This window comes from Suncus etruscus, chromosome 14 (genome assembly GCF_024139225.1).
Source record: "Suncus etruscus isolate mSunEtr1 chromosome 14, mSunEtr1.pri.cur, whole genome shotgun sequence".
NCBI lineage: Eukaryota > Metazoa > Chordata > Mammalia > Eulipotyphla > Soricidae > Suncus > Suncus etruscus.
In genome coordinates this window covers 3,959,159-3,981,951 of record NC_064861.1, presented here as the reverse complement: position 1 = coordinate 3,981,951, position 22,793 = coordinate 3,959,159, and the positions used below count along the sequence as shown (strand labels likewise).

At 47.1% G+C, this 22,793-nt stretch overlaps 1 protein-coding gene across 1 annotated transcript in view; it reads right to left on the bottom strand.

The window, feature by feature from the left end:
- The window catches only part of NPNT (nephronectin), a 46,975-nt gene extending 24,672 nt beyond the window's left edge, over positions 1–22,303 (bottom strand). The window contains exons 1-2 of the mRNA XM_049786543.1: positions 22,296–22,303; positions 21,513–21,613 (exon numbers count right to left, since the gene is read on the bottom strand). Coding sequence (XP_049642500.1) covers positions 21,513–21,613; positions 22,296–22,303 — 109 coding nt within the window. The remainder of the gene's footprint in view (positions 1–21,512; positions 21,614–22,295) is intronic.
- Positions 22,304–22,793: the final 490 nt, after the last annotated feature.

Below are 22,793 nucleotides of genomic sequence, written 5' to 3'. Positions count from 1 at the left end.
TCAGGCCATCTGAGGAGAGGAGGACACATACATGGGTGCGAGGTGCAGGTAAAGCCAGGGAAGAAACAGTCTTCCCTGGAGGTGAGTGGGGTGAGAGGATGCCCCATATTTCAGATGCAAATTCAGACCCTTAGTCTACAGGAAACAGGAAGTTGCCTCAGCCTCAAGACTGTGTGACTGTGATGATGCCCATCTGGTTGACCTTCCCCGTGGATGCATCCACATCCAAGCAATCACAGCAACAGTGACCACAGGCACGGTCACCTCTTAAGGCCACAGGGCACTGACTGTCTTCTTCTGACCTGACCTGCTCTTCTCTGTGTCATTTCCACCCTGCACAAACCCTCAAACGAGTTCTCCTAGGACCCAGCGGACCTGCTTTGGGGACCTCACCCTGCCCTTGCTCCGGGCTCCAAACTTCCCACCTCCATCCTGGAGCTCACCAAGCCCTCTGCAGCTTTTCTTGCCAACCCATCACCATCTGCCTGTGGACTTGGTGCACTCATCACAGATGAGGGGCTTCCAGGGGAGAGATAGAGATGTCTGATGTGGACATCAGACATGGGGAGACCCACACGCAAGCAGGAAGTGCCTCAGGAGGGCTTCCTGGCCTGCACAGCCCATACAAAGTCAGGATAAGTGTCATGTCCAAACCAAGCTCCACAAGCACCCTATCACCCAGCATTTCCAGGCCCAGAGGATAAGGCATTTGCCTCATACTCAGTGGGCCCCAGTTCAATCCCTGCCATCACATCTGGGTCCGCAGAGCCCCACTAAGAGTATCCTAGAACACAGAGTCGAGAGGAAGCCTTAAATAATGAAAATAGGGGACAGAGAGATAGCATGGAGGTAAGGCGTTTGCCTTTCATGCAGGTCATTGGTTTGAATCTGGCATCTCATATAGTCCCCGAAGGCTGCCAGGAGCGATTTCTGAGCAGGGAGCCAGGAGTAACCCCTGAGTGCTGCCAGGTGTGACCCAAAAAACAAAAAAAAATAAAATAAATAAAAAAAAAATAATAATAAAAATAGAATAAAGAAAATTTTTATAGAAGATGTTTAATAAACCCTAACTGGTGGTGGGGGCCACAGAGAGATAGCATGAAATAAGGCATTTGCCTTGCATGCAGAAGGACTGTAGTTCTAATCCTGGCATCCTATATGGTCCCCCGAGCCTGCCAGGAGTGATTTCTGAGCATAGAGCCAGGAGTAACCCCTGAGCACTGCTGGATGTGACCCAAAAAACAAAAAACAAAAATCCTAATGGGAACACAAGGACATCCCAGGGTGAGCCCAGGGGACAGATGAGAAAGGATAGCCTAAGAGTGACCCTGTGGGGGAGAGAACCAGCCTTGCTTAGAAGAGACTCTGAGAGATGTGTAAGCCAGGCCCCAGGCCGACTGCCCTTCTGATCTTCTGACCCTCCGGATAACCAGGGATGAACTTTCTTGTACTTAGAAGGAACAAAGATTTTTATTGTCCCTAATCATGGCCGCATCTAAGCACACATCCCAGAGACAAAGTCTGTTAGTATTTCTCACAGGTACAGGGTCAGTGTTTGGTGGCTAAAGTGACCCAGCCCTGCACGACCAGTCCACAGGTATTGGGAGGCCAAGAACCAAGTGAGCCCACTGCTTCCCCTGAAAGCAGATGAAGTTCACCAGAACCCAGTGAAGTCAGCAGTACCTGGCATTATGCTAGGTAATGCACGGAAGTGAGTGCTGGGCATTTACCAGGCCCCCTCTTCCGTACAGTGGGGGAGGGGCAACAGTCTGAGTGGACATGGATCCCCAAATTTATTTTGTATTGCCAACTAAAGGTAAATCAAAAGCAAGAAAATAGAACACACTCTTTTTTGCACTGGGGAATTAGCATCAGTGGGTGTGGCCCAAAACTAATATGTTTTAGAACAAAAAAGAGAGGGAGCAGAGGTTGGGTCAAGGAGATATAGCTCAGGGGCCGGCGAGGTGGCACTAGAGTTAAGGTGTCTGCCTTGCAAGCGCTAGCCAAGGAAGGACCGAGGTTCAATCCCCCGGCATCCCATATGGTCCCCCCAAGCCAGGGGCAGTTTCTGAGCGTGTAGCCAGGAGTAACCCCTGAGCATCAAACGGGTGTGGCCCAAAAAACCAAAACAAAACAAACAAACAAACAAAAAAAAGGAGATATAGCTCAAGGGGCTTTGATGTTTTGCCAAGTGTCCTGCCTGGCAAGAAATGCTGGTCCTGAGTGCAGGGGTATCCCAGAAACAAAGAAAAAAATACTGTGTGTGTGTGTGTGTGTGTGTGTGTGTGTGTGTGTGTGTGTGTGTGTGTGTGTTGGTGTTAACCAATAAAAAGCAGGAGTGAACCAGCCAGATTACCTCTTTCTTGCTGCCTGAAATATAAATGTGATTAGGAAACGGCAGTGATACAGCTTTCTGAGTTATTCTGGGATGGAAAAGTGGGAAAAGGCAGAAAATCATATCAGCCTTAAACTCCCATTGTTCTCAAAGCCACAGTGAACTCCTGGCAAACAGAATTCTGAAACCGGGCCAGAGCAGTGGCACAAGCAGTAAGACATCTATCTTGCCAGTGCTAGCCTAAGACGGACCGTAGTTCGATCTCCTCATGTCCCATATAGTCCCCTAAGCCAGGAGCAATTTCTGAGAGCATAGCCAGCATCACCAGTGTGGCCCAAAAACCAAAAAAAAAAAAAAAAAGAAAAGAAAAGAAAAGAAAAGAAAAGAAAACAAACAGAATTCTGAAACCAGAGTCCCCTTGAGCATGGGATGTTGAGTCTGGACTCTGGTGCTCATTCTCATGCCAGCTACTTTGGGATTTAGCACTTCAGATGTGTATACACAGCAGGAGGAAAGAAACACGAAGTGTCCAATTTATTTTCTACCAACAACATCACAGATTGGAAAATTCAAAGAACCTCAGTTCTGGAATGTCACTCAGGTGACAAAGCAGAGGTGCAAAACCCGTGAGCACAGCCCACCTAAACCCAGCACTCACCCCAGGTGTGGTCCTGAGCACTCCCAGGCTGAGTTATCCCTAGGTGTAACCTCTATCAAAATAGCTAATACTAGCCAGAGTGACATTACAGCAGAGAGAATGCTGCTTTATATGCAGCAGACCCTGAGTTCTATCCCTGACATCCCATTACGATCCCTGGAAGTGATCCCTAAGCAAAGTAAGCATCACCAGCTGTGGTCCACAAACAAAGCAAACAATAGCTGATGCATGATTTGGGGAAGGACTTTGTCCTGGGGACAGGTTGGTGAAAAAAGGCAGCCTTGCTTTGATGGGTCAGGGACAAGAAGCCTGTACCACATTTGATGGTCACTATCCTCAGGGCCTAGGTCAATAAAGCAACTGACCTCACAGTCAATGAATGACTGGGAATGGGTCGGAAGAGGGCACCCAAATCTAGCCCAATGGGCAAAACAAGCTCAAAATACTTCAGCATTCCTACAGCCTAATCTCCAAAGTGCCCTAAAATAACCTCCACATTGTCATTTTAGCTAGAAAAAGAAACAAGTCTGGACCAGCAGAGCAAACAGCTCTGGGGTATTACATACGTGGCTCCAATTCCAGCCATGGAGACCCCCCTTAACCATTCTCCCTGCAACTGTTTTCTGGGGCTGAGATAGGCAGCGAACCGCCCAGTGCATAGAAGTCCCGAAGTCGGAGCTATCGGAGGACTCAGTGGCCAAACACCGACCAGGTAGCGACCCAAACTAAGGGAGGTTCAGCACTTAGGGCAGAGAGGCTAACCAACCACAGCCCAACCGCAGGCCATTCTGACCTCAAAGCTCCCGTGTCCCTCCCGGGATGTGATTCAGAAGTGGCCGCACAGACAGGGGTGCAGGGCACCATCCAACAACAGGGAGAGCTGGGACTCCTGATGAGGGATCCATCTTCCAGAGCACAGCACATGAGCCAGGATCACTGCACCTCCAGCCCCACCCCACTCTCCAATCCTGGAGGCAGAAGTTGTTGGACCAGCAGCAAGAAACTTCATGCCATCACCTAGACTCAGAATCCAGAGTGAACTGTGCTGTGGGGAAACTGGTCATGTGCCAGCCTAGCCCCAACCCAACCCAGCCCTCTGGGCCTGGTATGGTGCAAAGAGAAACAAATGAGCATTTCTGATGAGGATCTCTCTGGCAGAGGCTGATGTAGGGGGGCTGGATCCACTCCCTACCCACTTAGGGCCCCGTTGAATCTGCCCAGCCCTGTGGAACAGTCTGATCCCCATAACATCACAAACTGGTTCTGCTTGTGTTTCCTGAGAAGGTGGAAAGCAGAGTGAATACTGCTGAGCAGAGAGTGAGATGCAGTGAAGACTCAGCACCAGAGGACCCCTGGAGGGCAGGCAGAGGGGGTCTTAGTCAGCTTTTGTAAAGGACAAGTGGCAGGTAAAGACATATAATCTGTTGTTTAAGGAAAGTAACTGGAGGCGGCCTTAGGGCTTCAGCAGAAAACCATCTCCTGAGCTGTTCTCTGTGTTCAGACCCAGATTCAGAGCCTGCAGTCTGCAAGCATTTTCTCATTCCACCCTCAGAAACCCTCCAAGCTTGGACAACCTACATTTCATTCATGGAGAAAGAAGCTTCTTGCATGGGAAAGTTAGTTAAGTCTCTGAGAAGGCCAGCTGATGGTGGCAGTGGTTTGCCTCTGTGCAAGCCAAAGACCTCCAGCTTTCCAGGCCTGCCTGTGGTGCTCAGGTTACAAGGCAGTGTAACCTGGAGGAGTTACCAAGTAACCCAGAGCCTCGACAAAGCAAGATGTGCCCTGTGATGTGATGCCCAAGATGTGAGAACCCTCCTGGGCCTGCTCACCTCTCTTTCTCCCTCCTACCATAACCACAACCTCACACCTCACATCCAACCAAACACTGCCAGTGCTGAGAGCCCGATAGCTCTTCTCTAACTACCAATGGGTAAAGGGGATTGAGAAAAATTTTCATGAGCCTCCCAGACAGTGAGCTGAAGATAAAGAATGAGATAGTGTGTCAGAGGGGCTCAGGGATTGAAGCCATTCAGCCCAACCACACCAGTAGCAAAGTGATTGCCCTGCATATCTCCAAAATCAAGTTCTAGGTGTCCTCAGATCCCCAGAGCCATTGCAAACAGTAGCAGAGAGATAGGGGGATCTGACCTATCTTAAAGCCTCCCAAGGTTTCCCTGGAGCATGAGGAAGGCCAGAAGTACCCTCTCAGGAATGGGGGGTGAGGTCTGAATCAAAGCAACCACTAACAAATGCTTCCTCACTCCTCAATAATCTCCGTTCTGAAACCAGTGCAGGGCCAGTCACCCGGGCACACCCTTTCCAAATGTGGGTCCATGATTGACATCTCTGCATTTTCCCAAGAAGCTGGTGAGGAGGTCCCACCCCCAGTGAGGCCTCACAGGTCTGTGTAAATTGGTCACTGTATCAGTCCTTCTAAAGGCACATCCAACTGGTGGGAGGAGTATGTGTTGCAGAGACACCTCCTGGGTTATTGTGCAGTTTAATTCTAGCCCCAGTGCCTTTCCCTTGGGGAGGTCACCCAAACCGTGCTCCATGTTGAGCTTTGTGAGGGACATGCAGGACTAGGGAAGGGTTGGCTAGCTCATGAAAGTGTTCAGAGGGGAAATAAGTAATAGAGGAGATGTTCCAAATTCCAATGAATTGTTTCCAACAAGATAAACCTGGTAGACCAGAAGTCCCTGAAAATTTGCTGTGCCAGGTCCCTTCACGTGTGGAGCTCCTTGGTAAGAATCTATGATCTTCCCACCATGAAGTGTAAATCCTGAGAAGGACCCATTCCACACAGATAGCAAGCTTGCAAAGTGAGAGTAAGGACTGAGAAACTGGAACTCAGACAAGTTCAAGTTCTAGACTCTGGCAGTAAGTTCTAGGAGCAGCCCCTGACCCTTGGTGTGTTGGGGACAAAGGCCACATTCTCCTCTAAGCACAATATCTTCCACCTGGGCCATAGCCCCAGGAAGTTCTAATTACTCTCTGAAAACTCAGTTTTCACTGCTAAAACTCTAACAGACACGGGCTCTGATTTTTTAAAAATAATGTCTTCCTGGGCCGGAGAGATAGCATGGAGGTAAGGCATTTGCCTTTCATGCAGGAGGTCATCGGTTTGAATCCCGGCATCCCATAAGGTCCCCCGTGCCTGCCAGGAGCAATTTCTGAGCACAGAGACAGGAATAACCCCTGAGCACTGCCGGGTGTGACCCAAAAACCACAAAATAAAATAAAATAAAATAAAATAAAAAATAATATCTTCCTAAATGGAGAATTTTTGTTTGTTTGTTTGTTTGTTTAAAGGCCTCTTGAAAAACATTTTCAAAAAAGCGAACTCAGACCCCCAGCTAACACCATGTACAAAGGTAAAATCCAAATGGATTAAAGACCTTGATATCAGAACTGAAACTATAAGGTATATAGAACAACTTGTAGGTGAAACACTCCAGGACATTGAGACTAAAGGTATCTTTAAGGAGGAGACAGCACTTTCCAAACAAGTGGAAGCAGAGATAAACAGATGGGACTATATTAAGCTGAGAAGCTTCTGCATCTCAAAGGAAATAGTGCCCAGAATACAAAGGCCACCTACTGAGTGGGAGAAATTATTCACCCAATACTCATCAGATAAAGGGCTAATATCCAAAATTTACAAGGTACTGACAGAACTATACAAGAAAAAACAACTAACCCCATCAAAAAATGGGGAGAAGAAATAAACAGACATTTTAAAAAAGAAGAAAAGCAAATGGCCAAAAGGCACATGAAAAGATGCTCAACATCACTAATCGTCAGGGAAATGCAAATCAAAACTACTATGAGGTACCACCTCACGCCACTGAGATTGGCACACATCACAAAAAAGGAAAACAAGCAGTGCTGGTGGGGATGTGGAGAGAAAGGAACTCTTTTTCACCGCTGGTGGGAATGCCGTCTAGTACAACCTTTATGGAAAGCAATATGGAGATTCCTTCACAAACTGGAAATTGAGCTTCCATACGATCCAGCTATACCACTCCTAGGAATATACCCGAGGAACACAATACAATACAAAATACAAATACAATACAAAAATCCCTTCCTTACTCCTATATTCATTGCAGCACTATTTACAATAGCCAGACTCTGGAAACAACCAAGATGCCCTTCAACAGATGAGTGGCTGAAGAAACTGTGGTACATATACACAATGGAATACTATGCAGCCATCAAGAGAGATGAAGTCATGAAATTTTCCTATACATGGATGTATATGGAATCTGTTACTCCACCCTGGATTTACGTGTAGTGACCTGAGACCCACCCATTTTTGGGAGGGGTCTTGGGAACCGGATATTAGGTGTGACCTTACCTGCAAGACCTGGCCCATTCCTGGGAGGGGTCTTGGAATAGGTAGATAAACCCTGGAGCCAGGGGAGTCGGCCCTTTCGGCCCTGCTGAGCTCGCTGGCTTTTGGCTGGCTTTTGGGTTTCTGCGTTTTTGGGCGAGCATGGAGCCCAAAGGGAAGATGGCTGAAAGGAGTTTAAGATGCAGGGCCAAGAATAACTAGTGCTTGAAAGGTTATGAGTAGGCCACACACATGTGGTGGATAGGGCATGAATAAAGATGATGCTTTCTAATGCCTGCATGTGAGTGAGTTTTGATTACGCCGATCAGCTGGGCCTGGGACCTGCCAGCTGGATGGGGGATGAAGCCACGTGGCTGGGGCCTAAGCACAAAGGCCTCCATCCATCGCCATCCAGCCCCATTGTTATTTATTTTTTGCCTTTTGGCCCTGCTGGGATTTCTGAGGAAGATGGCTGAAGAATGGCCGAATGCTTGAAAGGTTATGAGATAGGCCACACACCTGTGGTGGTCAGGGCATGAATAAAGATGATGCTTCCTGAGGCCTGCCTGTGAGTGAGTCTGATTTCCGCCTTTCACCTGGGCCTGGGACCCGCCGGCTAGATGGGGTTGCGGAGCCACGTGGCCTGGGATGGCAGAAAGAAATCCATCGCCATCCACCGCCATCCAGCCCCATCGTTAATTATTTCATGCTACAGAATCTATTATGCTGAGTGAAGTAAGTCAGAGGGAGAGAGAAAGACGCAGAATGGTTTCACTCATCTATGGGCTTTAAGAAAAATGAAAGACATTTTTAACAGTATCTCAGAGACAAGAGAGATGAGGGCTGGTAGGTGCAGCTCATGACATGAAGCTCATCACATAGAGTGATGAGTGCAGTTGGAGAGATGACTACACTGAAAACTATCATAACAATGTGAATGAATGAGGGAAATAGAAAGCCTGTCTCGAGTACAGGTGTAGGGGGGTGGGGAGGAGGGAGATCTGGGAAATTGGTGGTGGGAATGTTGCACTGGTGAAGGGGGGTGTTCTTTACATGACTGTAATCGTACAACTATAATCATGTTTGTAATCACGGTGTTTAAATAAAGATAATTATAGAAAAAAAGAAAGAAAAACATTTCCTACGACATGTGACACTCTCCCTCACTCAATTTCATGTCCTTTGACTTTTTGGCAGGAGGTCTGTTAAGCAAAATTTCCCATATTTCACCAAGATTTTCCAGTGAAGTACCAGGAGAGTGATTTGTTAAGTGTCGTTCTTCACTTTCCAAAAATACTTCACTAGGAACTTTCTGGGTCACCAAAACAATAGCATGAATACTCATACTTGCTACATAACATTTTAAATATTTTCTATGATGAAATACTTCTTACCTGAGGTTTTCTCCCCCATGGAGAATTAATAAATATAAGACTTAATTCTCTCAGATTAATGACAGGCTGGTGTTATTAAGTTCAATTGATGGGCTTTGTTCTTTTGATTTTTGTGGTTTGTTTTATTTTTTGACTTCTTTAACATTAAAAATATAAGCTCCTTCAGGTTAGAATGGAGATCAACTTATTAGATTCACAAACTAGGAAAAGGAAAATTTTAAACTAAAAAGGAAAGGTTCAATGTAATAATTAAAATAACATCAACTGAGTTAGTATAATTATGAACAAAACAGACACAGATCTAAGGAATAATTTTTTTCAGAAAAAGAAACAAAAAATACAACTCATGTTAGGTTTTATCAATAGCTTTGTAAAGTTATTGTTTAGAAGTTATGCCTATAAAAGACATATATTAGCCAAAATTATTTCAAGAAATATGTTTGTCTAACCTTGGAGCTGGCACCTTATCCTGGCTATTCTCTGCCTTAAGACGTAGAAAGCTGCAAAACAAATGTCCAAAAAAAGTAATTCCAGATCTTTTCTCTGTAAGGAGGCTGGACTTGGGTATTTATCAACTTGGTACATTCCGGAAGACTTACACATAGTCAACTTTCAGTGCTTTCTGAAACAACAAAAATAACAATCTAGGACATGTTTAAAATAGTAATATTTTAGTCACCATTTTGTCATTACAAAATATTTTGTAACAAAAATATTAACCAATAATTGAAGTCGTGCTATTCTTTCATTGTCCAAATTCTTAATTTAATTAGTTCAGACCTTTCTGGGACACGGTTACCTTCCAATCCAATTTTTCACTTTTCAGAATAGTAAGATTTGATTTCCAAGAGACAGTATCCTTTTATTTAGAGGAGTGTTGGACAAAATATCTGAAAAAAAATCAAAACTGTTGGTCACTGTGTCAATACGGCAAATAGTTGGAACTAATGGTCTTTACTTACTTACCTCTTCCTCACTCAAGGTCCCTCAGCACTATCTTAGGGGAGGACCAGAGCAGGGGCACAGCCCCTTCCTTCCAATACAGTCTCTGCTGCTGGAGCTCAAGAGGTTGTCAGTAGCAATAAGAGCTGCTGGGAAAGCTCAGCCGTCTCACTTAAAGACACATAAATAACCCAGTTTAACCAAAGTGCATGGGGGATGCAAGTATACTGCTCACAATGGCCAAGCCCACCCATCTCCTATAGAAGGGAGCATGCTTCTATCATCCTCTGTGCTGAGTCCTGCCCTGTCCTTTATATGCCGGCCCTCCATGTGCCAATATGTGTCACGTACAAGGGGTGGAGTGAGCTCTCGCATCACGCTCTCGGGAGGAAAAAGTATCTAATAGCTAAGTGTAAACCTTATCCCAGTGAAGCCAGACTTCCCCTGCTGATCTAGTCCCACAGCTTTGTGTTCATGAGAGCACTGTTGACACTGGTTTGCTAGATAGAGGCTCTGTTTTCACAGTGGTCATCTATGGCCCGTCAATTGGTGCCTCTTTTGTCGTGGAACTCACTTTTCCTCCCCTGATGTGACAGTGATTAAAATTAATGGACATCTATCAGGTCCGGGCTAAGCAAGATGCGGGAAATCAAGCACTTACTGTAAAGCAAACCCTGGATCATATATTTAGGAAAAGGTGCGTGACTGGTTACATCTGATGGGAAAAATATAAAAGGATACTGTTTCTTTAATACATCTTAATTGCCAAATTTGAATAATCTAATTTATCAGTGAAGATAAACCGAACAATTTAAACAAGGTAAACAACTCAATAAAGAATAGCAAATGAGTCTATTAGTATCAAGTAGCTAAACAGCGGTGTAGTTTACTTTCGTTTACTAATAAGATCTGAAATTTGGGTCACATTTCTTCTACTTAACAGAAATCAGCCTGACATGCTGATTTTGTAAAGGTCGGAGTAGTCATATAAATACCCATTTTGCCTTTCAGCAAAAAAAGAAAAAGAAAAAGAAAAAGAATTTAAATTTAAAATGTTAGCCAACCTCCAATATTTAAATTTTTTACATTTCAATACTATAGAAAACTGAATTTTAAACCAAAATTACTGTTAACCCTAGATCAGATTCTTTCTGAGAAGTTCTTGAGGAAGTTTTCCTAAACAGTTATCACCACAATTTTTGTGCAAGTTGCCAAAAATAAACGTCCACAGGCATTGTTTAGTTTAATAAATTGCACCATGAGAAGCACTAAAATAAGATCTGTTCTTTTTTTTTGGCCACACCCAGTGGTGCTCAGGGGTTACTCCTGGCTGTCTGCTCAGAAATAGCTCCTGGCAGGCACGGGGGACCATATGGGACACCGGGATTCAAACCAACCACCTTAGGTCCTGGATTGGCTGCTTGCAAGGCAAACACTGCTGTGCTATCTCTCCGGGCCCGTAAGATCTGTTCTTAACGCATGATCTAGAAAAATCCTTCCCATCTTCCCTGGATAATTTCTCTGCAGCACTTGGAACATTGGGCAGTAAATGCAGGCAGCTGGCAGGCCCAGCCTGGCCAAGAGTTAGCAGTTGGAGCTCTCTCTGGCCACTTGCCTGAGAATCAGTGGTATTTCGGTGCCCTGAATAAGCTGAGATTTAAGTGAAGAGTATAATGGTCAGAGAAAGTGGACAGTGATTAGGGGCACTTGCTTTGCACACGACAGACCCAGGCTTGATCCCCAGCACCTCAAATACCTCCAGGAGTGACTCCTGAACATAGCATCAGAAGCAAGTCCTGAGCACACCAGAGGTGGCCCCACTTTGGCCAAAGGAAGAAACCTCCAGAGGTTCTGTTGGCAGCAAACCTCAGGCACTGTTAGAGAACCCAAGAATCATAAGGCCACCCTTATACGGCTCAGCAACAAGTGTTGTGAGTGTGCCAAGAGCAGTCGCTTGGGGGCTGCAGGGAACAACTTCAGGTACCACATTAGATGTGTGACAGGAATGTAGCTAGACCATCTTGCCTTTGTACCTCTGACGTCTCCTTCAGAGCCAGAGGTGGGGAAACCCATGAGCAGCCTTTTCCTCAACAACATGGCTTCTGTGAACATTGAATTGGCCCTTCCACCAGGACCCAGAGGCCAAGTCATTACTGTGGCACATGGTCAGAACCTGCACTTCACTGTGTTCGCTGGTGGTCCTCTCCACCCCTCCTCTGGCCTTGCCTGCCATCCCTCTCATTTCCTCCATCCTGGGTTATTCTATTTTTCAGTCTTGATGGTGAGCTAATGAAAATGCATCATTTCATTTCTCTCTGGAGATATATCCTATGGAATCAAAAGTAGAAAAGAGGGATGAAGGCATTTGCCTTCCATCTGGCCAAATAGATTTGATCCCCAACATCTCATATGATCCCCAAGTCTGCCAGGAGCAATTCCTAAGTGCAGAGCCAGGAAGTAACTCCTGAGCACCACCAGATGTGGCCCCAAAACTAAAAAAAAAAAAAAGTAGAAAAGAACTGAATAGAAGGCTTTCATTCTATAGAATTAGTCATATACAATTTCCTTCAAGTTAAATATTTTACATAAGCAAATGTATTGATATATAACAGGAACTCTTCAGGGGATCTAAGTGGACAAAAATGATATTACATCAGTCTAATAAATAGGGATGAAGAATTTGCATGGGTCCTCACAGAACACTTCAGAATGTATATCTGGTACTTGGCATTAACTCAGGCACGACCCTATAATGACACACTATACAACCCTTGACAAGAACTAGCCAGGTTTTATAAGACCTGAAATGATACTGGAGGATAATAAGATACAGAATAGTTCTCATATCATGTTACTTTTTTATGAACAAGGAAAACCTTGAAATGCTTGAAAATCTGCAAAGATCAATGGGGAACAGTGGTTGCCTGCAAAGGGTGGGCCTAGTGTCAGGAGAGGAGGGAAGTTACAAGCTCAGATAAAACACATGCTTGCATTTGGAAGGCTCTTGGTGGATCCCTCAGAGGGAGTGGAGAGGAGAGAAGAGGGAGCTAGGAGGAGGGAGAAAAAAACTTTTGCTGTTTCCTATCTCATCTCATCTTATTTTTTTTAACTTAATTTATTGTTTACTGAAGAATATCATTGAAATAATGATTTAAGGAAGTCAAACACCCCGAGATTTCTGAAACCCCTTTAAAAAAGTATAACATTTTATTATTTCCTGAAAATCTTTTTTTCTTTTTTTTCTTTTTTTTTTTTTTTTTTTTTTTTTTTTGTGGTTTTTGGGTCACACCCGGCAGTGCTCAGGGGTTATTCCTGGCTCCATGCTCAGAAATTGCTCCTGGCAGGCACGGGGGACCATATGGGACACCGGGATTCGAACTGATGACCTCCTGCATGAAAGGCAAATGCCTTACCTCCATTCTATCTCTCTGGCCCCCTGAAAATCTTTTCACTGAAACTAGAAAGGCCCCAAACTTAAGTTTGATGTCAAAGCTCTATGCACACCTTGATCATGGGTAGTAAAAGGAAGAGGCTATATCTAGAGCAGTCAGTCAGGGTAGACCTCGAAGGATGTCGAGAAGGGAGTTTGTCCAGCACACAGAAGGCTGGTATGCATGTTTGCACATTAAAAACGTGTTATGGGCCCAGAGAGATAGCACAGTGGCGTTTGCCTTGCAAGCAGCTGATCCAGGACCAAAGGTGGTTGGTTCGAATCCCGGTGTCCCATATGGTCCCCCGTGCCTGCCAGGAGCTATTTCTGAGCAGACAGCCAGGAGTGACCCCTGAGCACCGCTGGTGTGGCCCAAAAACAAAACAAAACAAAACAAAACAAAAAACAACACGTGTTCATACATGTTCACGTGTTACACGCGCCAAAGAAAATGTTTATGTGCATATTGTTACATACAGTGAAGAACCATGTGCTGAAGAAATATGTACATGATATCACTGAAGGACCTGTGCATGTATGCAATGAAAGAACATGTATGTATTGCATTACTGAGGGACCATAAACACATGTTATATGTACTGAAGGAATGTGTGTTATCATGTACAAAGGCGCTTCTGTCAAACACACAGACAGGGGCCGGAGAGACAGCATGGAGGTAGGGCGTTTGCTTTGCATGCAGAAGGATGGTGGTTTGAGTCCCGGCATTTCTGAGCATAGAGCCAGGAGAAACCCCTGAGTGCTGCTCAGTGTGACCCAAAAAACAAAAGAAAACAAAACAAACAAACAAACAGAAAAACAGACAGGAACCAAACTCACTTACTCTCAACAGTATGAAACATGGGGCAGAAAAGCCATCCATGTCTGTGTGAGGAGAAGACGCAACAGGTGGGACTGTGGGGTGCAGGGGCTGCTGGCTGCAGCCTTGCTCCTCCTTGTTTCACACAACCCACATTTCCTGCCAGCACAGCAAATGCTTGGGTCCCATCTGCTTATCCCACAGATAAACTGCAACACCTGCCAACTCTGGCTCTTCTGAGTAGCTTATTTTAGAACCATGTGTGTTAGCTAGAGATTAGCATCAATCGCACTGCTGGCCCGGAGAAGTGGTTAATTATAACTTAGGGGAGCACTCTGCCCGGAATTCTGGGAGACTAGGGGAAGGTGACAGGCTGGGAGGGCATGGGAGGAGCCAGAGATGGCCAGGGGGACAAGCTGCTCCTGTCTGTATAGAAGACACATGGCATGGGGAGAGAGAGAGAGACGGACATGCCTATGCCTAGTGGGGGCCCTGCACCCAGTTTTGTTCTAGACTGGGGCTAGAGGAAATGAGCCCAGCTCTGGGACTGAAGGACTAGAGAAAGTGAGTTTTCTCTTGTGGAAAACAAGGATTTTTAATAGATTGATAAGGAAAAGTGAAAGCATGCCAAGATGTGATGGGGGAGGAAAGAGAAGATGAGGACAAAGCCATAGCGCTGGCCCTTCTCCAGCTTCTCCCAGGCAACTCTGGAGGGCCAAGGCTGGTCCCTGCCCCCCACGCCACTTCCAGGCTGCTGAGGGTTCAACAGACTTGGATGCCTTTCTGAGGAATTCCACAGATGAGATGTTCCAGACAACTGACTGCACAATTTCAAAATAGTCCAGGAAGGGAGAGAGTACATGGGTTAAGACACTTGCCTTTCACGTGGCCAACCTAGGTTCAATCCCCGCACACCATAGGGTCCCCTGAGCTCCACCAGGAGCATCCTTAAGCACAGAGCCTGGAGTAAGCAGATCTGGAGCACTGCTGCATGAGGCTCCAAACAAAAACCAAGGCAAAAATAAAATTTTTATATGTAATACTGTGATTAAAACATTTTTAAAAATGGGGGCCAGGAAGGTGGCGCTAGAGGTAAGGTATCTGCCTTGCAAGCGCTAGCGTAGGACGGACCGCGGTTCGATCCCCCGGCGTCCCATATGGTCCCCCCAAGCCAGGAGCGATTTCTGAGCATGTAGCCAGGAGTAACCACTGAGCGTCAAATGGGTGTGGCCCAAAAACAAAAAAAAAAAAACATTTTTAAAAATGGTAATCATTTTTCTGGGTCACAACTCAGTGACTCCAAAACTTAAAAACATTCTCAGAATGACTTGGAGCTTGAGAATCAATAAACTATGTCAACTGTTAATTCTATAAAGTCCATGTACAGACTAAGTATTTCTGATAACAATTTCTGGTTTTAATTGGACTCTGTTGTACCTATAGCCCACACACCAGATACTACAAGCTCAGTTTTAAACATGAGTATAAGACTGGCTAAACTTTTTTTTGTGTGTGTGGTTTTTGGGTTACACCCGGCAGTGCTCAGGGGTTATTCCTGTCTCCACACTCAGAAATTGCTCCTAGCAGGCATGGGCGACCATATGGGACACCAGGATTCGAACCGATAACCTCCTGCATGAAAGGCAAACGCCTTACCTCCATGCTATCTCTCCGGCCCCTGGCTAAACTTCTTACTTGCCCATACCAATGTGATTCTATTCTAATAAAATGAGTTCAATAAAAATTGGTTGTTCTGATTTGTCGTGGGAACTTGACTTAGGCCTCAATTGATCAGACATCGACCATCCAACCCCAACCCCAGATCCCAACCTGCACCAGTTTCCTGACCAGCACCAGGAATCAAATTCCCCCCAGGGAAGGCCCTAATGTTGCTCTGGCACCAACTTGCTGCAGGGTAGGTTCATATGACACCCTAGCAATAAGGAACCACCAGCAACTTGATCTAAGGGCAGGTTGCCCTACCTCACCACCTACTGATGAGATGAAATCAGAAGATGCTCTGTGGCACGCTGGCTTCATCTTAGGATCTGTGCAAAAACCCAAGATCTCTAATTTTAGAAGACGAACAACAACTGCAACTGGGTAGAACTTTTCCTGGGACCGTAAAGAAAGACCTTGGGGTTGGACAACTAGCATGCCTGGAGCTGGCAGTTGGTCTTATGACAGTATGCTTCATGGGTGGAGACACCCTGTATCTCTTACGCTAAAAAAATTTCCTTTCTAAGTTTCCCACATTCAATGAGCCTATGCAAAAAAAAAAAAATACACATTTGGCCCTTTTTTAAAATTTTATTTATATTTTCTAGATAGAGGCTCCTACCTTTTTCATAGAACCTTAGAACATGAATCATTTTGTTCTGCCTCACAATTCTATGTCTTCCTACAAATTGAGAAAAGAGAAAAAAAGTAAATGGAACTCAGGGGCCAAGTGGTTTCACGTACATTGAGTGGAGGAAAAAATGGTCAGAACTAAATACCCAAGCCAAAGTCAATGGCAATAGGATCGCAAGACCCAAACTATAACAAGCTAAACACAAAGTGGACCTGCTACACTAGCAGTCCAGGGGGCTAAGGGTGGAGGTATGGGATGCATCTGGGGAACTAGGGTGGAGGAAGATCAACTCTGGTGGTGGGAATGGCCCTAATTCCCTGTCACTATGTGCCTGAAAAACAACAGTGAAAAACTTGTAATTCACAATGGTCTCAATAAATAAATACAAAAAGAAGGTTCTTTTCTTTCTGATTTTTGGGTTATACCTGGAGGTGCTCAGGGTTACTCCTGCCTCTGCACTCAGGAATAACTGTTGCTGGTGCTCAGGGGATGCTGGAGATCAAATCTGAGTCACTTAGTGCAAGGCAAATGCACCCCCACACCACTGTGCTATTGCTCCAACTCATAAAATCAGTTGTTCTTTCGAAGCAGCAGAGAGAGCCCATCCTGTCCTGTGCTCTAGGGACAGGGCAAGTGGGGAAGAACATCCGACTTTTCAAAGCTCCTCCACAACACCACCTGCAGAAGCAACGTGGGGGGTTTCTGGGGCCTGATGGGAAGTGCAGGGTGCAGGATGACAGCAAGTGAGTCCTGGAGTGCCCAACGTCCCTTTGCTGGCTCACCTCCCAGCAGGAAAAGATTGAAAACATCTCATGTATAAGGGTGAGGCCTGCCCAAAGGAATGCAGTGGCAGGCTCTGAGGAAGCCAGCGGACCTTGACTTCCATAGAGAAAAGTCAAGAAGAGGGAGGAAGGCAGAATGGAAGAAAAGGGTAATTTCTGCTGAAATGTGCCTTTCAGGGCACACATATGCAGGAGTATCTCTTCAGCACTGACCTCAGCTTGTATTCTGCATCCCAAGACCATTTGAGGATGCCCCTGAGGATCAGCCTTGGCATGGACAGTGGCGGCGTGGCCTTGGATGAAAGAGTTGCTCCTGAAGGAAGCATGGACAGGGTCTGGCACTAACTGGAATACAGTGAAGAGTGTCCAGGTTCTTGTCTTTGTCCCTCTACCAACAAATTTAATAAAACCCAAATATCCCAACTTACAGGAGGGAGTCTGTACACATCAAGACAGCCTGCTTGCTGTGGCTGAGTTTTCTTGTGCCTCTGGCAAGCACAATGTCTGGAGTCCTGGAGCCCTGTGAATCCTGGGGTCTACTGGATGGTCCAGGGGGAGTCCCCTCACCTCAAAGAAGCTCCTTTGTCTTCACTGGGCCTGGAATCCTGGCTGCCTATGACTGCAAGGCACAGACTACTGGTAGAAACCCTATTGGTTGATAGTAAGATATAATATGGATGACTGTAATGACATAGACTAGTAATGTACTAGGTTACTTAATATTCTAGAATGCAAACTACTCTCTTTGTAATTCTGTGGCACCGCAGCCAGTAACAGCCAGTCCTGGGAGCAGGAATGAGGTCTCTCCCCTGTGGGAGGTTGAGTGCTTGGATCCAGAATCACAGATGAAACATAGAATGTAAACATTTTGTTCAAGAAGTCAAAACTCTCTGCTTAGGCTTTTCACTAGAAAGCATTGGCTCAATCACATGCTTGTCTTTCTTTTCTGGGAGTTGAGAATAATAGACATCACACCCAAATTGCTTTAGAAGGAGTTACTAGTTCTCTAACTTGCACTTAGGCAATAAGCTTCCCACAGGTATGGACCTGATGGACCATTCAGAGGCAGCTGTTCGCACTCAGCTTGAGTAACCAGGGAAGAGGAGAAAAAGAAGGAGGAGAGGAGGAGGAGGAGGAAGAGGAAGAAGAGAAAAAAGGTCTGACTACACACACATCTACACACACACACACACACCTGCCTTTGGCTCCATGGTCAGGAGAGCGGTGGAGCATCAGTCTGACTCACCATTTCCTTCCCAAACCCACTGCAGCCAAAGGACACACATGGACAGCTCTGTCTGCTGAACCCTGCAACCCTCTAGCCTTTGAAGTTTCCTCCACGTCTGCAAAGTGCTTTCCTGGAACCCCAAACAGCTCTGCACGGAGGAAGCAGAGACACTCCAGGTGCCAACTGCTCCCTACTCCTGTTGGCCCCACTGGGAAAGGAGGAGGAGGAGGGAGAAGATAGGAGGAATGTTGGCTGGGGCTAGTGCTGCTGCACTGGAGCTGCTTGGGGATTGTTTCTGGGGTGCCATCCAGCTGTTACTACTGTGGAAATAAGGAGAGGGGTGGGAGAGAGAAGGGGATGGGGGAGAGGAAAAAGGAGGAGGAGAGAGGAGAGATAAGAGAGGAAAGAAGGGAGAAGGGGAGAGAGAAGAGAAAGAGGAGGGAGGGGAGAGTGTGCATGAGACACAGAGACAGAGTGCACCAAGGATGCATGCCGATCCAAAGCAGGACTTTGAGTTATTCCTTCAGAATAGGAACTATGGTCTAAAGTCAGAAAGTGATGACAACAGATCTTGGGGGAGACATGAGCAACTGGACCCTACGTCCAGCAGGAGGGTGCCTGTGTCAGAGATGTGGGCAAGAGAGGCCCACGAATGGCATTTACGCACAGGACAGACAAATCACAGGGAGCTTTGGTATAGATGGTACCGCAGGGTAAGGGATAAGCACTAGGATAACCAGGAGGGAAGAGAGAAGAAACCGAGTGGCCATGGAGTGAGAAATTCTTCCTGAGGTTCTCTCGGCCTCCAACCTCGCCACAGTGAGCTTGGGGAGTAGATTAAGGAAGTTTCAGTCCTCAGCACAGGGGTCTAGTCCCAGCAGCCCCAGATAAACCTTGGCAGGGTTTCAGCATGCAGAGGTCTGTCTCGACAAGGACACAAACCAAACATGAAGGTCTAGGGATCACAGCAATGCAGACCCGGGTTTGATCCCCAGCATCCCATTTGGTCAGTGATTCCTGAGCACGGAGTGAGGATTAATCCCTGAACACCAAAAACCAAAAGACAAAGAAGGATCAAAGAGTGGGACTGGCCACTCTCCTGCAGGGGGAGGCAGGGGAGGGTCTCCAGACTGTGATTACATTCCTGCCCAGCAGTGGGCAGGAAGCAGGGTGGCCTGGCCTACTTGGGCACCGTCTCTCATTCACCTTTCTCCATCCCAGGAGTATGCATGTGGCTCAGTGGCTGCAGTGGGACCTGCCTCTCCATAGAGCACACAAAAGGTGGAATCGAGTATAGAGTGGAGCCTTTGTGCAGAATGGAACTGTTGACCCCACCCACTGTGATTCAATCCAAGATGAATCTCCAGTGCTCAATCAGGTGGGAAACACCCCCCAGAGATCTGCACAAGGCATGGGAACCCCATTAGGGGCTTTGCTAACTCCACATTTAGGGCTTTATGGACTTTTCTATTCACCACTACAGTTCACCCAAGACTTTTTGTTTTATTTTGTTAGCTCCTTCCCAAGACATTTTACTGTGGCTTTGGGTAAAGGTGAGCAAATCCAACATTTATTGACAATAGATCCTAAATCCTAAGGCATGTTTTTGCGGCCCCATAAAGGCCATACAAGGGCTTCTCATGACCACATCTCTGACATAGGCACCTTCCTGTCAGACTCTTCTTATCTCGTGCACACAGCTGCCTTTCCCTCCAGCCAGCAGGGTCCCAGTCTTTCTGCTTCCATTGTGGGCATGTCCTCAAACTGAGGGGACTGCTTCCATTGTGCGCTTGTCCTCAAACTGAGGGGACTGCTTCCATTGTGCGCTTGTCCTCAAACTGAGGGGCCTAAGGGGGAGCCCAACACTATTCCTGCAGAGTAACCACCTCCCAAGGTGGAGAGAGAGGCACAGAGGCTGGGCCCTAGAAGCTTCCATCCAGTGCCTCGACAGGGGCAAACCTGCCACAATGAATGCTGATTTGGTATCGCCTGGCTTTTCTACCATCATCCTGGAGAAATGATGCCCAAGCACTGTGCTGGGAGTAGCTCCTAACACTGACAGGAGACTCAAAGAGCCAGCGTGTGTGCTTTGCATGTGGAAGGCTTGGGTCCAATCATTTGGCATTGCCAGAATGGGGGGTGGGGAAAATTCCTGACCACCGCTGAATGTGATTTAAAGAAAAAACTTTGAGGAATGGAAAAAAAAAAAAAGTGAGTGTTCCCTCTTCCACGGGAGAGGTAAGGGTGGCAGCCTTTATTCCCAATGCTAGAGAACTTGGTTCCCTGAGCCTCTTGAACCTTGAATGACAGGTAAAATTCAGTTCACTAAGCCCCTCAGACCCCAGGTGACAGATAACTCCATTCCCTGAGTCCCTCAAACCCTGAATGACAGAGAGAACTTGGTTTCCTCAGACCCCAATGACAAAGACCTCCGTCATAGCCTAAGCCCCTCCTGGCCTGAAGACGGTAGCCTCCCCTTTCCTGCCCTGTGGGGACCTTGCTCACCAGTTAGCTTCCTGCCCCATGCTCTCAACACCAAACTCAGACACGCAGACCCTCGTGGGTGGCTTTCCCCTTCCGACCCCGTCAAGTTCACACTCCAGAGATGCTAGCAATGCACTTCATCACTTGCAGATTAGTTTGGTGGGGAAGTGAGGTCAAATTCTGAGATGCAGATAAAATTCGGGGAACACATTTCTCCAACTTGATGATAAGGCTGTGATCTGTACCATGAAACTATTCTTTTGTGAGAGAAAAAAATCAGAGTTCTGACTTGGCACCTACTATGGAATGTTGATGGTTTATACAACTGGAAAACAAAACAGATGACTTCCTTCTCACCCAAAGGTCGTACCTGACTATCCTGGGTGGTCCACTGAGAACCCAGTCAATGCCACCACACTGACAAAGCTATACAAATGGGCCACTCCCTGCAATAGCTAGTAAAGATGTTCTAAGTGCTAGAGGGTTGGCGTTTATTTAATGTAAATACAGTCTAGACTCATTATCTTATCCTATCTCAGAGCCTGGAGCAAAGCAAAGAGCAAGCCTGGTGAGAAAGGGGGTGCAGGAGAAATGGGGGAAATGCCCCAGAGTCAGTGAGGAGGTGAAGCAGCAAGGGGGTGGGCAGGGACCACAAGGAGAAGGCTGTGCCTGAACACTCACTCACAGCCCAGACCACAATGTTATGCAGGTGCCACTGGCCAGGGCACAAAGCCCAGGGGAATGGATACTCACGCTGACATTGTCCCCAGGACTGGCGGGCCCAGCCCCAGCAGCAGTCGATCCTCGTCCCATAACGACACAGGCCGACTGAGGACAGGAGCTGCCTGGGCCACCTACCAACAGAGAGAGGCCGAGTCAGTCAGGACACTATGGAGAAGGCAGATGATACATTCAGGGGACAGGTTCGTGATGAGGGTGGAGGCTGGAAATGCTGGAGCAGCTGGAGCAGCTGGAGCCCTCCGCCCACAGGTTGTCTGCCAATATCAGACCTGCAAAGGGCTCCAGGTTAAGTCCAACCCAATCCTAATTCAGGCTTCAGACCAGCCCGAAAGCCACACAGGGGAGCAGGGTCCCCCACCGGTAACCACAGCTTGAACTAAAACCAAGTCTCAAAGTCTCATACCGTCTTTCAACAGACTTGTCATCTGCTGAAAGCTTCTTCCTGAGCTTGTATGTTAGCGTTTATTTTATCAGTGTGTAGTGACAGGGTTACAGTAGTGATCGTATTCTGGAGGGACAGAGTGGCCGATCTTCCCTATTCCTGTGTCTCCTCCGTGCAGCGCTCCATCCCTCCCACCTGTCCGTGTTTTTCTTTTTTTTTTTTTTTTGGTTTTTGGGCCACACCCGGTAACGCTCAGGGGTTACTCCTGGCTATGTGCTCAGAAGTTGCTCCTGGCTTGGGGGACCATATGGGACACCGGGGGATCAAACCGCGGTCCGTCCAAGGCTAGCGCAGGCAAGGCAGGCACCTTACCTTTAGCGCCACCGCCCGGGCCCTGTCAGTGTTTTTCATACTGGACCATTATTGGGTGCGGAGTGGTAAGCTCCCTTTTCAGCACCGCCAAATGCTCCAGAGCTCAGGCAGGGCCGAGAGAGGGGAAAGGCAGCTAGCTTGCTTGCACACGGAGTGTGTGAGCAGACGGGGGAGAGCACAGCTGCACAATACTCTTTGGTGGGTCCCCTCAGCAGCCCCTGACCCCGTTAGCCCTCCCATCCTCCCTTGCCCATCTTTCTCTCTGTTTTCCCGCGACGCCCTAGGATGCTCAGGAGTCAGTCCTGGTGGTCCTGGGGATCCTCAAAGGCGGGCGGGAGGCGTCAAGGAGAGAGAGCCTCGAGTCCCGCGGAACGGAACGAGGCGGCCTCGCAGTCCCCCCTTGTGCCCCCTGGGCCCCCAGGGAGGCTGGTTTGGGGTCCCCCCGCCCGCCCCCGCCTCGGGATCCACGGGACACGGCTGTTCCCCGCAGCACCCTCTCCAGGCCCACTTGCGAGGCGCAGCTGCCCAACGCGTCCGCG